Consider the following 12,860-nt stretch of genomic DNA (forward strand, 5'->3'; position numbering starts at 1 on the left):
AGGTTCTGGAAATCTCAGACACTTGCTCTCAGGCCCCAGTCTCAGTTGTCTTTAGCTTGGAGGGACATCGGTTTATCTTTTTGAAGTAGCGTGTAATAAAATAGCATTAATGTTTATATTACCTGAACACCTCTGATGATTCTTCAGTGTCACAGAGAACCCTCCATCAGAGTTACACCTAAAGAGCTTTATTCCAGTGTGATGCCTTTCTGATCCTCCACTTAAAATAGCAGATAGACTTCAGTTATATTCTAGGCTTTCATGACAGTTCAGTTTAAGAAGTTTCCATGCCACCCTCCCACCCCCCGCAGTTATGAAGAAGCTCATATAATGGGGAAAGCTTCCTTTTATGCACCATCAGGAAATGACAGCTGTTCAAAAAGAGAAGACAAGTTCTTCAGCGGATTGGTTGTAATATGTGGTAACCAATGTACTATTTGTCACCATCAAACCAGAGATAGGTGCTAAAAAATATGTGTCAGAAGGGGAAATAGATAGAAAACACTGGGTATACAAACTTGACTTTCTGAGCATTGCAAACAAATCTTTGACAAATTATGTGTCTTGCTTAACTCTGGGAGAAGCTATAGCAAGATGAGGTGTGAGTGGGGCATCCAAATAAAAAAGCTGCTTCACACTATGAGTTGGAGGTGCGTTTCCAGGATTACAAGCAGAGATGCCAGGATTCTTGAAGAAGGAGAAAGTCCTGTAATTGTTTTCCTGAATCAGAAGCTGCAAGCAGTTTTTTTTAAAAAAAAAAAAAAAAGCTTTGCCATAAAATACATGCAGGCCTGCTAATCGCTGCCATCAAAATGGGTTTGGAGAGCTAGTTGTTAACATGCAGAATGCAGCATTCAGAAGAGTGTAGAGAAGAAACATTTACAGAAAGAATTTTATCATTTTAAGGAATGCGAGAGGAGACTATTAAGAAATTTAGTGGAGAAAAATGGGTATCTTTCGTGATGTTTTCTGTTCTCTGATTCTAGGAAATTTGAGAATGAAGCAAATGTCTACTCCCAAGTCATTACAATGCTGCTTCTCTTTAAGGGGGGAGGGTGCTCCCAGACCTTGTTATATATTCCCTCTGCCCCGCACATGTGCAGCGCTTTGCATTGTACATTAATATAATTGCTGTGAGTAGCTTTGGGACTAGGTTTTGGCTGAAAAGCAGGATAATATGTGCAGGATAATAAATAAATGTGCAAATGCACAGAGAGGGCAAAATTGAATTCTGAACGAAAACAGGCTTCAATGAACTGTGAACCACTTACCTTGCCTTTTCATTCACATTTGTGAAACAATAATGAATGGCTATGACTCAGAGTATTATCCATCTCTAAGGTTAACCCTTCTGTCTTTTAGCCCATCCATTTCATTCACACTTCGTTCTGAATTGGAATCATCATGTTCCATTTTCTTACAAGTCAAGAAGGAAAGGTTAATCTGAAATCAATTTTGCCCCAGTTATCTGCAAGACTGAAAACAGAGTCAATTAGCAGGGCTTCTTGTTTTCAAGAGAAATCTGTATGTTTTAGCTCAGTCTAGGTTGTTTGCTCCTGCGTTTACAGGATTTGACACTAGCATATTACCAATCTGCAAGGATTCGTTGGGCTGGATGTTCAACAAACTGGATATGAACTATGACCTTCTCCTCGATCACTCAGAGATCAATGCCATTTATCTTGATAAATATGAGCCATGCATTAAACCGCTCTTCAACTCCTGTGACTCCTTCAAAGATGGAAAGCTTTCGAACAACGAATGGTGCTACTGCTTTCAGAAGCCTGGAGGTAAGTTACTAAATTTTGTACTAGAAAATTGACTTTGTGATTGCATGTTGATACTAAAATATTTATACAGGAAAACTAGCTCCCATGTAATATTAAAAGGCAAATGCATTATTAGGATTTGTATAAGGCACATCAACATACCTCACTCCTAATAAAGTTGGCATAGTTTTAAATTGATTAAATGAGGAGACATGCTTGATTTTCATACGGTAAACAACACTGATATTATTACCACTCCACTTACTTGTTACGTATTGAGTGGCATTCAGTTGAGTAGCATTAGATGGCTAGAAAATCCTGGGTGTGAAAATCCTAGCATCAAATTGACACTGACACCTAAAACGTTGAACCTAGTGATTAGCACCTGGTTACTGAACACAGCAGGAAGCAAGTTTCTTCTCCCATATTAACAGAACTTGGCCACTGCCACTTCCTTAGTCCCTGCTTCTCCAGACCAGTTAGTTCCCATGTATCCAAAATACTTTCATTACCATGGTTTACAGTGCTCTCAGCCCTTTCAAGATAAATTGGAGGTGGGTTAGCAGCAGATCCCGTTTCCACCATTCCCTTATCTTCTTTAAACCCTTCTAGCACTGGCGGATCCCGGTGGGGTGCCATCACGGCTGCCCCCTCCACCCGCGCTGGGCACCAGGCCCCTATGGGTGGCGCGCCAGGCCCCCAGGACGCGCGCCAGCCCCGCCCCCGCCTGCTCTCTGCCCCCCGGTGCCGGAGCATGATGCTCCGCCACTACCTTCTAGGCCAGCTGTATCCCATCAGCAGTGGGCCCAGGAGCAGGTGGGCTTTAGCCACCTGTGACTTGGAAATGGCTCTTCTCCAAGTGGATGACTGAAGGGTTAGTCATTATTCTATGATTAATTTACTATTATGTACTTTGCTATGGCTTCTGCAAAAGGATTGCCCTTCCCATTTCTTCCCTCCCAAAACATAACAAAACAATACCATCAGTCACTCTCCCCTTGCTCTCATTATCTCATTAAAAAAATGGAATTAAACAGAAACTGTACAAAGAAAAGAGAAAAACGCATCTGTACACAAAGTTATTTTTAGCAATATCACCCAGATAGTCCTCACTGCCTAGAAAGACAAGTTCTTCAACATTTACTTTCCTCTTAGGTTCCTCGTTTTTCTTGCTTCTCTTTTTATGTTCCTCTCTTTTCTCTTATACAGTGGTGCCTCGCAAGACGAACGCCTTGCAAAACGAAAAACTCGCAAGACGAAAGAGTTTTCCGTTTTGGAGGTGCTTCGCAAAACGAATTTCCCTATGGGCTTGCTTCGCAAGAAGAAAGCCCATAGGGAAATCTCCGCCGGCCTTCAGAAGAGGTCCTGGACCTCTTCTGAAGGCCGGCGGGGGGCAAAAGTCTTTGCTCCCTCCGCCTGCCTTCCCGGGACAATGCTTCGCTGCCGCCCGCCAGCTTTTTAAAATCTCCCCGGGACAGCGGAGAAGTCTCCGCTGTCCTGGGGGCTTTTAAAATGCTGGCAGTCGGGAGGAAAGCCCTCCTGTCCCCGGAGCTTGCCGGGTGAAGCAAGGCTGGCGGTGGGAAGAAAAGCCCTTGTCCCCCCCCCAGCCTTCAGAAGAGGTCGGGGGACAGACTGTCCCCGGACCTGGTCTGAAGGCGGTTTCCATAGGAACGCATTGATTGATTTTCAATGCATTCCTATGGGAAACCGTGCTTCGCAAGACAAAAAACTCGCAAGAAGAAAAAACTTGCGGAACGAATTAATTTCGTCTTGCGAGGCACCACTGTAATTTGTTCATTCTTCTTTTCTTTCCCAACATTTTAGTTTTCCTTTTAGAATAAATTTCTTTCTAATCCTGGCATCCTTTAGTTTGCTTTTTCCATGTAATTCTCTCCCCTTGTCATTCTTATCTTTCCCATTTTATTATTCTTTGTCCACAATTTTTGTTGTCGCTTCCTTTAAACATCTTCCTTAGACCCAAGCTTCCTTCCTCCTCTATTACTTACAATAGCAGACCATGATTGTCTTTAACAGAAGCTATTCAATTAAGTGGGCTTAACTCCCATTAAAATCATGCAAGTACATGATTTTAGGTGAAGACTGCGAACTTCTTGTATTTTTAAATGCACTCTTTCAGGCACTCTCATGCCTCCTCCATATCCATCTTTGGACCTGTTGAGAGGAATAGTGATCTTCCATTGTTATATCCAGTATACATTTTACACACAGCGTAGCAAGGTCTCGGTCTTCCTGCTATTCCATCCCTTGCGGGTGTGGAGTAGAAGTTGGTAGCGTCATGTACGTAGCATCCATTTAAACACGCCAAAGTCTCTGTGTCCTCTTTTCCATATATAGGCCAAGGAGTCTAGATTAGGTTCATGGCCTCCTACTCGGTGGCTAAAAAATGCCTGGAAGGTTCCTTTCGCATGCTGGCCTCCTTGTTCCATTGGCTGAGGAGCAGAGTGCCCCATGTGTGCCCTAGGAAATCTAGATCATGGTTTTCAATCTCAAAATTTGTTCTATCGGTATTAGCTTATTGCTTATGTTATTGCTTATAATGTGAAAATTAGTCTTTTAGCAAGCAATAAATTAGCATCCTAGCTTTGGATCACGCTGGTGAAGGAAAGGAAAAACTGTCTTAACAACCAAAATGGCCCCCAAACACACTTTTTAAGCAAAGCATGTTGTGATTTTTTTAATTAGTAAAGCTAATGGCATACATTTGTTCTGCAGTACAGTACAAGCATATGTGGTTCATTCATTCCCAGGTGTGCAATAGACTACCACTGCCTGTCAATTGCAAAGCTAATCATTAGAGAATCTGTCCCTTACCATCTGGAAACTACTCTCATGTATTTTGTTTTAGGTCTCCCTTGCCAGAATGAGATGAACAGAATTCAAAAGCTGGGCAAGGGGAAGAGCCTGATGGGTAAGTTCAGTTACTTGCCACTCACTCATTTAAGCTGCTAATTAAAGCTTCTGTTATTACTGTGACGTTACATGCTGTAATAGGGTCCCAACTGTGTGCTTGTGCCACTTCAGGAACTCATATAAATAACAGAACATCAGCATGTGCTAAATGTGTTCCATGACTTGGCATACTAGGTAACATTATGCAGAACAGAGACTGTCTTTCTACTGAAATCTCAAATCAGTGCCATTAAATTGACACAGCACATAGATTGAGTGTAGATTTATTTCTTTATTGTTTGACAAATCCAAAGTAAGAAATAGGCTTATTGGATATTCCCCTCCCCTAAAGTATAAATTGCACTTTTAAATGTGCTGTAATGATACACATATTAAGGTAATTTTGGTATGTTGAGCACATAATGCCATTGGGAAGTTGAATAATCCATCTGTTAAACTGTAGGTGTATAATACGCTTTGGACACACTATGGGCTTAAATCTGTGAATTTCAGAGCATTTCCCTTCCACATTAAATAATTCATAATTGAAATCAAATAATACTTCCAATAATGCACAGTGAAATTAATACAAACATCATTCTAAAGCAGCAATACTGAAATGCATGCATAAATTGAAAACCATGCAAGTAGAAAAGGGAAAAAAATTATTATGACACACAGGATATGTGCGGAGAGGCAGCATTTGTACTTTTTAATGCCTTGAAGTATCTGCACAAATATAATTTGCCTGGGGATTCTTATTGAAGGTGAAGGGAACACAGCGTGGCAGGGCAAGTTCCCCCTCCCTTCAAGAATATTATTTTCAAGTACTCCCCTCCCCCAGGACACATTTGGAGGTAGTAATAACCCTGATCTGTGGACAGAAGGTAGGTTTTGCTTTTATTCCGTTGTGCTCCTAAGAACAACCCGTTTACCCTTGTACTACATAGCTCAATGGACTCCTTTAAGGACTGAGTTGGTGCCATATATGTTCCTGCTTCCTTATCTGAAAGTATTCCTCTCACAAAACAGAACTTAACAATGAAAATAGTGTAGAAAGGTATTCCATTGCTGTTACTAAGAAGCTACATTAAGCCCATGAGGCATTCCCATTATTCATGAGATCAAATTTACTAATCCATATAGCCCAAGGGCAAAATTTCTTAATGGTCATTTGCAACAAATTGGTAGACGAGTAACTAATGCATGCATGATGTGATACCTAAATGAACTGCAGTTATAGCTGTCATGACTCCAGCACCTGGGGCCCTCACACTACCATGAGGAAGATAACAATGAGGAGGAAATAATTTTTGCTAAGATACTCATCCCCTTCCCTTGGGCCATCCTGACCTGAGGATGTAGCTCTTCCACATTCCTTAAACCTATTCCTTCCACAGTACAGGTCAACACCTGCAAAATCAGACAAGGCCCCTTTAAATCACCACAGCCAACTCCTCAGAAAGGTGGGCCAATGGCCGTTAATGCCAGCGTACATAACGCCTCATCCATGTGAAATGGAGTAAAATAGCCCTTTTGATGTTATGTGTGCACATTGCAGAGATGCATTGATCTACAGTACTGGTGAAGGAAGCCTTTTATTTATTTTGAGTAGTAAATCAAGTAGTATCTCTAACAAAGGTGCTAGGTATTTTCTCAGATATAGCCAGACCCAGTAAAAGTCTGCTCTTCTGTGCCTGTAACAGAAGCAAACAGTAGATGATGGAAACTGCTATATAAAACCCATGCTCAATATTCTTCTAACTGATCTTCAAGTAGACGTGGTTTGTTTTAAATTTATGCAAGTACATTTGCACTGAATCCGTTGAAGCTGATGGCAGAAATATCAGCTTTCGTGAGAGAGGAACAGAGAGCCACAATGATAAACAGAACCAGTTGTTGTCACTGCACTTCTTATAAAATGAAGGCACTTTGTTGTTGTTTTTCTTTATTTCAAGGTAACAATTTGAATTGCAGCCCTTTTGCACCCTCACAATCTCTTCTAAATGCTATTTGTGTGGAGAACCTTACTGACAAAAGAACTGGTGGGCGGGGGGAGGGAGAGCGAGAAACAGTATGCCTGACCATTTCAACCTGCTGTGCAAACAGTCAAAGAAAGCCCTCCTTGAACGTCAGGGCCAGACAAATGCAAGTTTATCTTCCTGCTTAGCTCTACAAGTATTTGTATTATTGACAAGGGCACCATTTGCTATCCCTAGGAACTTTCATTCCACGGTGCAATGAGGAAGGATATTACAAAGCAACTCAGTGTCATGGAAGTACTGGGCAATGTTGGTGTGTTGATAAGTATGGAAATGAGATAGCTGGCTCAAGGAAGCAAGGGACCGTTAGCTGTGGTGAGTAATGGCATGCTTTTCTCAGATAAAATAAGAATGAGTGTTGTGAGAGCCCTTGCCTGCTGCTGCAAGCCTGACTATGAGTCTACAGAATGGCAAAAAGAGAAACCTATTAGCCGTCATGACAAGAATCTTCAGGCCTTCATATTTATAATACAAATGTGCTCATACAAGTAAGCTCTCTTCCTGAATAAATGTGACAATACGAAATTGGCAAAAGCATTTGATGTTTTTTTTCTCACCAGCTTACAAACTGCAGTAGTTTGTACTGCTAAAAAAAATATGCTGGTTAGGAAGTTATTGCAGGCTGATCATTTAAAAATCCAAAATTTAAAAATCAACATGTTGCTCCCTGCAACAGAAAGCACAAAATTAAGGAGTCCTGTTCATCAGGGCTGCCTTTTGAAAGAAAGACTTATCTGTGATATAGATTGCATTTTTCCCATGGAGGTTTAATCTGAACAAACAATTGCTGCTGAAATTACCCCACAAGGAGCACATGTACACATAATATAAATGTGTGCCATATATGGCAATCGCTACAGCTCTTTATACAGCTCTTCTAGTGGAGAAAATGAGTTTATAATGAAACACCTTGGCATAAGAAAAATGTCTTTTTGGAACTTTGAAAAGCCAAGTGCTACAAACATGTAGGGATGGAGGAGAATTACATTTGGTCTGCATTTCTAAGTGAACTGACCGAATTTGTACCTCCAGGAGAACTAATACACAGGTCATAATGTAATAAGACTTCAGATTTTGCAGTTCTCTGAATTTTGCAATGCCGTTCTCAGCTCAAAACAACCCAAATGGATTTTTATAATGCATATTTTTAGGTAAGTTTCTTTAGAAATGTGTACATTGAGATAATATACATATTTAAATATGAATATGGATTTTTGTACAATTTAAAAACAACAACAGCAACCCTACAGACAAATGCAGAAGCAGGATAAAATAGAATTAATGGAAACGTGGAATTGATGTGGAGTGGAAATGGGCAGATTCATCCAGTTTTGATAACCCTAATTTTGATAGCTATAGTCTTATTTGAAGCCCTGAAGTTCCTATAAATAAAAGTTTCAGGTGTGACATTTCATCTTCAGAATTCAAGTACTGAAAATAATTCTAGTGGTATGCTCTTCCTTCCCAAAAATGCTATAGAAAAGAAAGGTAGTAGCATTCTAACTCCCTTTTGAGAACCCTTTACACATCCAATTGTCTACAAGAGAAGGGATATATGTGTATCTGCCATGAGACTCCTTTGTACTTCAAAGAATTATGGGGCTCATTACTGAGGCATAGCACATTTCAAAGGGGCACAGCACAGGACCAGACCTGAATAGTTGCTCATGTGCCCCATAGCACATTCAGCATACCTCTACAGGTTCACAATGCGGGAGGAAATCGGCAGTGGTGCCAAGGATCCCATTGTTTGAATGCCAAGGATCTACCAAATTTGAAAAAACAGTAATCTAGTAGACTCACATGAGTATATAATGACATCAGAATAGCAAGGTGTCAGTTTCAATAGCCTTATTACGACTTAAGACAACATTGCACGTGAAAATTTGCCACCTAATCGCTACCCAGAAAGAACATTTATTGTCAACTATTAGCAACACCAAGCCTTTTATATATTGTATTGTATGTGTTTGGATTATTAATGCATTTGGATGACTTTGTATGATTTTATTGTTTAAACTTATACCAATAAAGGTAAACAAACAAAAAAATCAAAACACCGAGTTAAATGAACAAGTAAAGTGACAAGCAAATCAGCCTGGTTATTTTGAGGCAATAGAAATGGACCTTTCCAAATGTAACCCCTTATTTGTCTCAGCTGGCAGGACCACACCGGGCACTATGAGATTTTCTAGGCCAATTTACATTCCAACTTTTTCTGGACAATATCAGGACAGAAACAAAGATACCACTTGGTGATGTTTGTGGTGAGGTTTTTATGAGGTACGCAATTTACTGAGACCACCAACTCATTTCAGATCTCTTCGAACACTCATCAGATGGTGGTGTCTTTCAGTCACCATTGACCTGGAATGGATTTGAACCAACAATTTAGAGATGTAAGGTTCTGTCTTCAGCTATTGCTTCCTCCTGAAAACGTGTGGTTTTGTGGGTGTAGTAGAAGACTGTATATTACTCTGAGCACTTTACTGTGTAAAAATGTTTTACTATTTACTTATTTATTTTATTTTTAAAAAGCAGACATGTTAGGGGGGAGGGATGAATTAAATAGTTTAAATAATGAGAACATTGACATGTTTTGATAGAAAATTGGGCTTAAAGTATAACTGTGAATTCTTCCCGGTTGCAGAAGAGGAGCAAGAAACCTCAGGGGATTTCGGTAGTGGTGGATCAGTGATATTATTGGATGATCTGGAAGAGGAACATGAAGCAGCAAAAAAGGACCAAGAAGGGAAACAGAAGATCCATGTAAGAGCAGCTAATGATGATGATGAAGATGAAGATGACGACAAGGAGGATGAAATTGGCTATATATGGTAGTTCCCATATCTCTGAGGACTCATGTTTTGCACAATATCACAAGTCATTTCGTATCTCTGCAATGGTAACTGAAACATCAGGCATTGCATATGGAGCATTCCAATATGCACACAGGTATCCCTTACAATTGAGCTTCCCTTTCACTTTACTGCTGGGCGTAACTCCACAAGCACAATGGAGATGAGCATGCAGAGCTGAACCTGACATTGAAGTGAACTGGGAAGACCTTTCACATGTGGGAGCTCCTTGCACATGTGGGACTTGGCACACTCATGTGCATTGGAGCTCTTGTAGCCAGCAAACTGCTGGATGGAAGCAATTATCTCTCCACTCAATTTAATTTAGTACACTGTGTTTAATTTGGAAGACAGCTTTCCCACCTGACTAGCTATTTTTTTGGCATAATTGTAAGCATTGTTCTATTTTACTGACATGGTGACTGTCATAGCTTAATCTGCTCACATGCGTCTTTTATAAAAATGGAATATGGAACATAGCAAGAGGGTCAGCACATCCAAGCACTGGGCTCTTCTGATGTTACCAGAACTAAAGTTTTCAATTACTTGATCTTTTTTAATTGTGCCATTTGTTGCTACTACTGTGGTTTTGCTACTTTAATGTTAAAAGCAGGTAGGGTTGGGGGGGTTTCTGTCTTGCCATCTGGAACTTGTTTGAAAATATCAAAATCGCCTTAACATTCTGATTTGATCACCCACTGGCTTTAAGTCAGAAATAATTTCATTTTAGTTCCTCCTCGTTTTTCTTTAACATGGTTGGCAGAACCACTGTCTTATTTTAGCAGAACTCAATGAAAGTTCTCCCCCGCACCAGGAGTGCAGGATAAGATCTCAGATGACTGTTTAATCAAAATTAGTTCACTTTAAGTTAAGAATCATGATCTTGATGATTTGTATAGTATATGCACACAACTTTTAGCAAAGGAAACAAGCCTGGAATGGCCTTTCAAAACATATGGAAAAGGAATGCTTTGCAAATGCATTTCTTTAGAATCGTTTTTGCAGGCTTGCAAGTCTTGGATTTTGCTTTGATCAAGTTTGCACTAATGCTATGCAAGCTGCCTCTGCTTCCTGGATAGCATACCACTGGTTTTGCTGAAAACGCTTTTTCTTCATTTACTCTAAATGAATCCTCATTTGGAAGTGCTGAAGCTGTCAGAGGCACTAACCATCAGCAGTAATAAGCTGTCTTCCCTTTATTTTAAATTGTTGATATTTATTTGCTCTGTTTTAAAAAAGAAAACATCTTTAGGCAGTTGCGTTTCTGGTTAATATCACTTCTGGTTAATATGACATGTAATACTTACACATATGAACCAGAGGAGAATGTGATTAAAATATTCCACATAGTTGTATCTCTATAGCAGCATCTCATTGTTCCCCATTGCCATTCAGTGTGGGGAAATGAATTTGCCATTGCAGACCTTTTATTATGTTAGCTGTCCACGCAAGGACAAAACATGATGAGCATCTATGATTGGTTGGGAGGGAAAAGATGGATTTGTAACAAGCCCCATCTTTTTCTCATTAAATGGAAGGAAATAAATGCCAGATAGGTCTTAAATTCTGCAAACACTAAGGACCATACCACTTTTGTTGATCAGGGCAATTATAGTGCTGTTATACCAGAACTGAACATGGCCTGTACACTTTAAAGAAAGCTTATATTTCTGTGAGAAAGTGCTAATTTTTTAGTGTGAATTTCTATACAGTTTTCAGGCGGCTGCACAATGGCATCTATCCTCAGACTATTGTTTGCTATGTGTGATACTCTCGTTTGTTTATGCCTTTTGCTTCTGGTGTGACGAAGTCTGGGGTTGCTGTTTTTTAACAATTCATTTTAACACAAGGTCTGGTTTGTTAATGAACCCTTCAAATGGTAATGCCAAATGTCATGATGTTAACATTACAATTCAGTTTGTTTTAATATTCCCAACAAGTGCATCCTAAATTTACTGGCTTTGTGAAATTATGATAATATCCAGCTGAGAAGTTACCTCCCAGATATACAGCCTTAGCCTGAAATCCTGAGCTCAATGGATTCCAGTAATTAAGCTGGTTGTCCTTTGACTTTTAAAGGTGCCACTGCTACAATCCATAAATGTACATCATACACACTTAAAAACCCTGCAGTTCCACTGAAGAAAATCCACACAATTGCTTTGGCCTTTCTGTCTTCTTTAGCCATAGTGATGCAAATTGTGTCCTGTGCTGTTGTGCTTAAAGTAGGATCCAATGCCTGGTGAATGAAGCCATTGGGCTCTGCCCTAATTGCCAGTTGACCTCTATCCCAATCCTTATTGAGGAATGCGCTGTCCATTCCTTGCTATTGTAAAAGGACATAGGCTGTCATGCAAGGAAGCTGTGGATGCCCTGCTCTTCCTCAACTTTGCCCGTCTCCAAGTAAAGCCATGTAGCTATCCTTAATAGGCCAGCTACAATACATTAAGGGGTAGGGAGCAGCTGCCGGTATATGACCACTCCACTCCTGTGAGTTAACCATGTTCACAAAGCACCTCAGAGTATCACCTAATGGCATTGTTATCCAGAGCTCACACTTGAAAGTAAGTTACATGAGATTAATGGGGCTTTCTTCCAAATAAAAGTGATGTTAACCACTAAATGTTTTAAGAATATGGGTTTTCTGGGGTGCACTATTAAGCTGTATTTGAACACTGGCTGGACTAGTATACAATAAAAGTCACCTACTTTAATACCGTCCAATTAGAAGCTGCAACATAGCTATTATTTTCACCATACTGCTTACCTACTTAAATTAATAAAACCTGCAGAAGTCAAATTCACTGTGGTTGCAGAGAAGTGCTATTATCTTTTATATACTTACGATCAAGTTTCCATTTAGCCTTTGTTCTTGCTATGCACGCAGAGCAGTGTGAATGCAGCTGCTTTCTGGTGAAGTCCATCATTGCTGGGGGTGGGGTGAAGATTGAAACCACGTGGGTGAGGCCACTCACATGAGTCTTTCCCAACTGATCTGCCTTCTTCAGCTCCAAATCATAGCCAAGTCCTATTGAAATCAATAAAAAAGACAAATTAGCCATACCATACCTAACCTATTCTACTGATTTCAACAGGATACAGGGGACATTTAATTTCTGGAGCAGGGACATTTTATTTATGTGAGTAAAAACCAACAACCCTGCAGATTAAATCTTAAAGTCAGTTGTGGTGTTAATGATGTAAATAATCTCATTACACATAAACACACACAAAACCCCATAATCCCTGCCTCCTCTGATGTTGCTTATTTAGCACCAATG

At 40.0% G+C, this 12,860-nt stretch overlaps 1 protein-coding gene and 1 long non-coding RNA gene across 4 annotated transcripts in view; one reads left to right on the forward strand and one right to left on the reverse strand.

The window, feature by feature from the left end:
• SPOCK1 (SPARC (osteonectin), cwcv and kazal like domains proteoglycan 1) overlaps positions 1-9,653 on the forward strand; it is a 396,815-nt gene extending 387,162 nt beyond the window's left edge. For 2 of the 3 annotated variants that reach the window (XM_053376868.1, XM_053376870.1), the window contains exons 8-11: positions 1,569-1,790; positions 4,636-4,698; positions 6,899-7,036; positions 9,372-9,653. In XM_053376868.1, the coding sequence (XP_053232843.1) occupies positions 1,569-1,790; positions 4,636-4,698; positions 6,899-7,036; positions 9,372-9,562 (614 nt within the window). In that variant the 3' untranslated portion in view covers positions 9,563-9,653. Of the gene's footprint in view, positions 1-1,568; positions 1,791-4,635; positions 4,699-6,898; positions 7,037-9,039; positions 9,121-9,371 lie in introns of all 3 variants that reach the window. The other variant, XM_053376869.1, reaches the window with a different exon arrangement.
• Positions 9,654-9,667: 14 nt separating this feature from the next.
• LOC128407901 (uncharacterized) overlaps positions 9,668-12,860 on the reverse strand; it is a 101,317-nt gene continuing 98,124 nt past the window's right edge. Inside the window, exon 3 of the long non-coding RNA XR_008328930.1 lies at positions 9,668-12,607. This is a non-coding gene — a long non-coding RNA (uncharacterized LOC128407901). The remainder of the gene's footprint in view (positions 12,608-12,860) is intronic.

The sequence above is a fragment of the Podarcis raffonei genome, chromosome 2 (assembly GCF_027172205.1).
Source record: "Podarcis raffonei isolate rPodRaf1 chromosome 2, rPodRaf1.pri, whole genome shotgun sequence".
In the NCBI taxonomy this organism is placed as follows: Eukaryota; Metazoa; Chordata; class Lepidosauria; order Squamata; family Lacertidae; genus Podarcis; species Podarcis raffonei.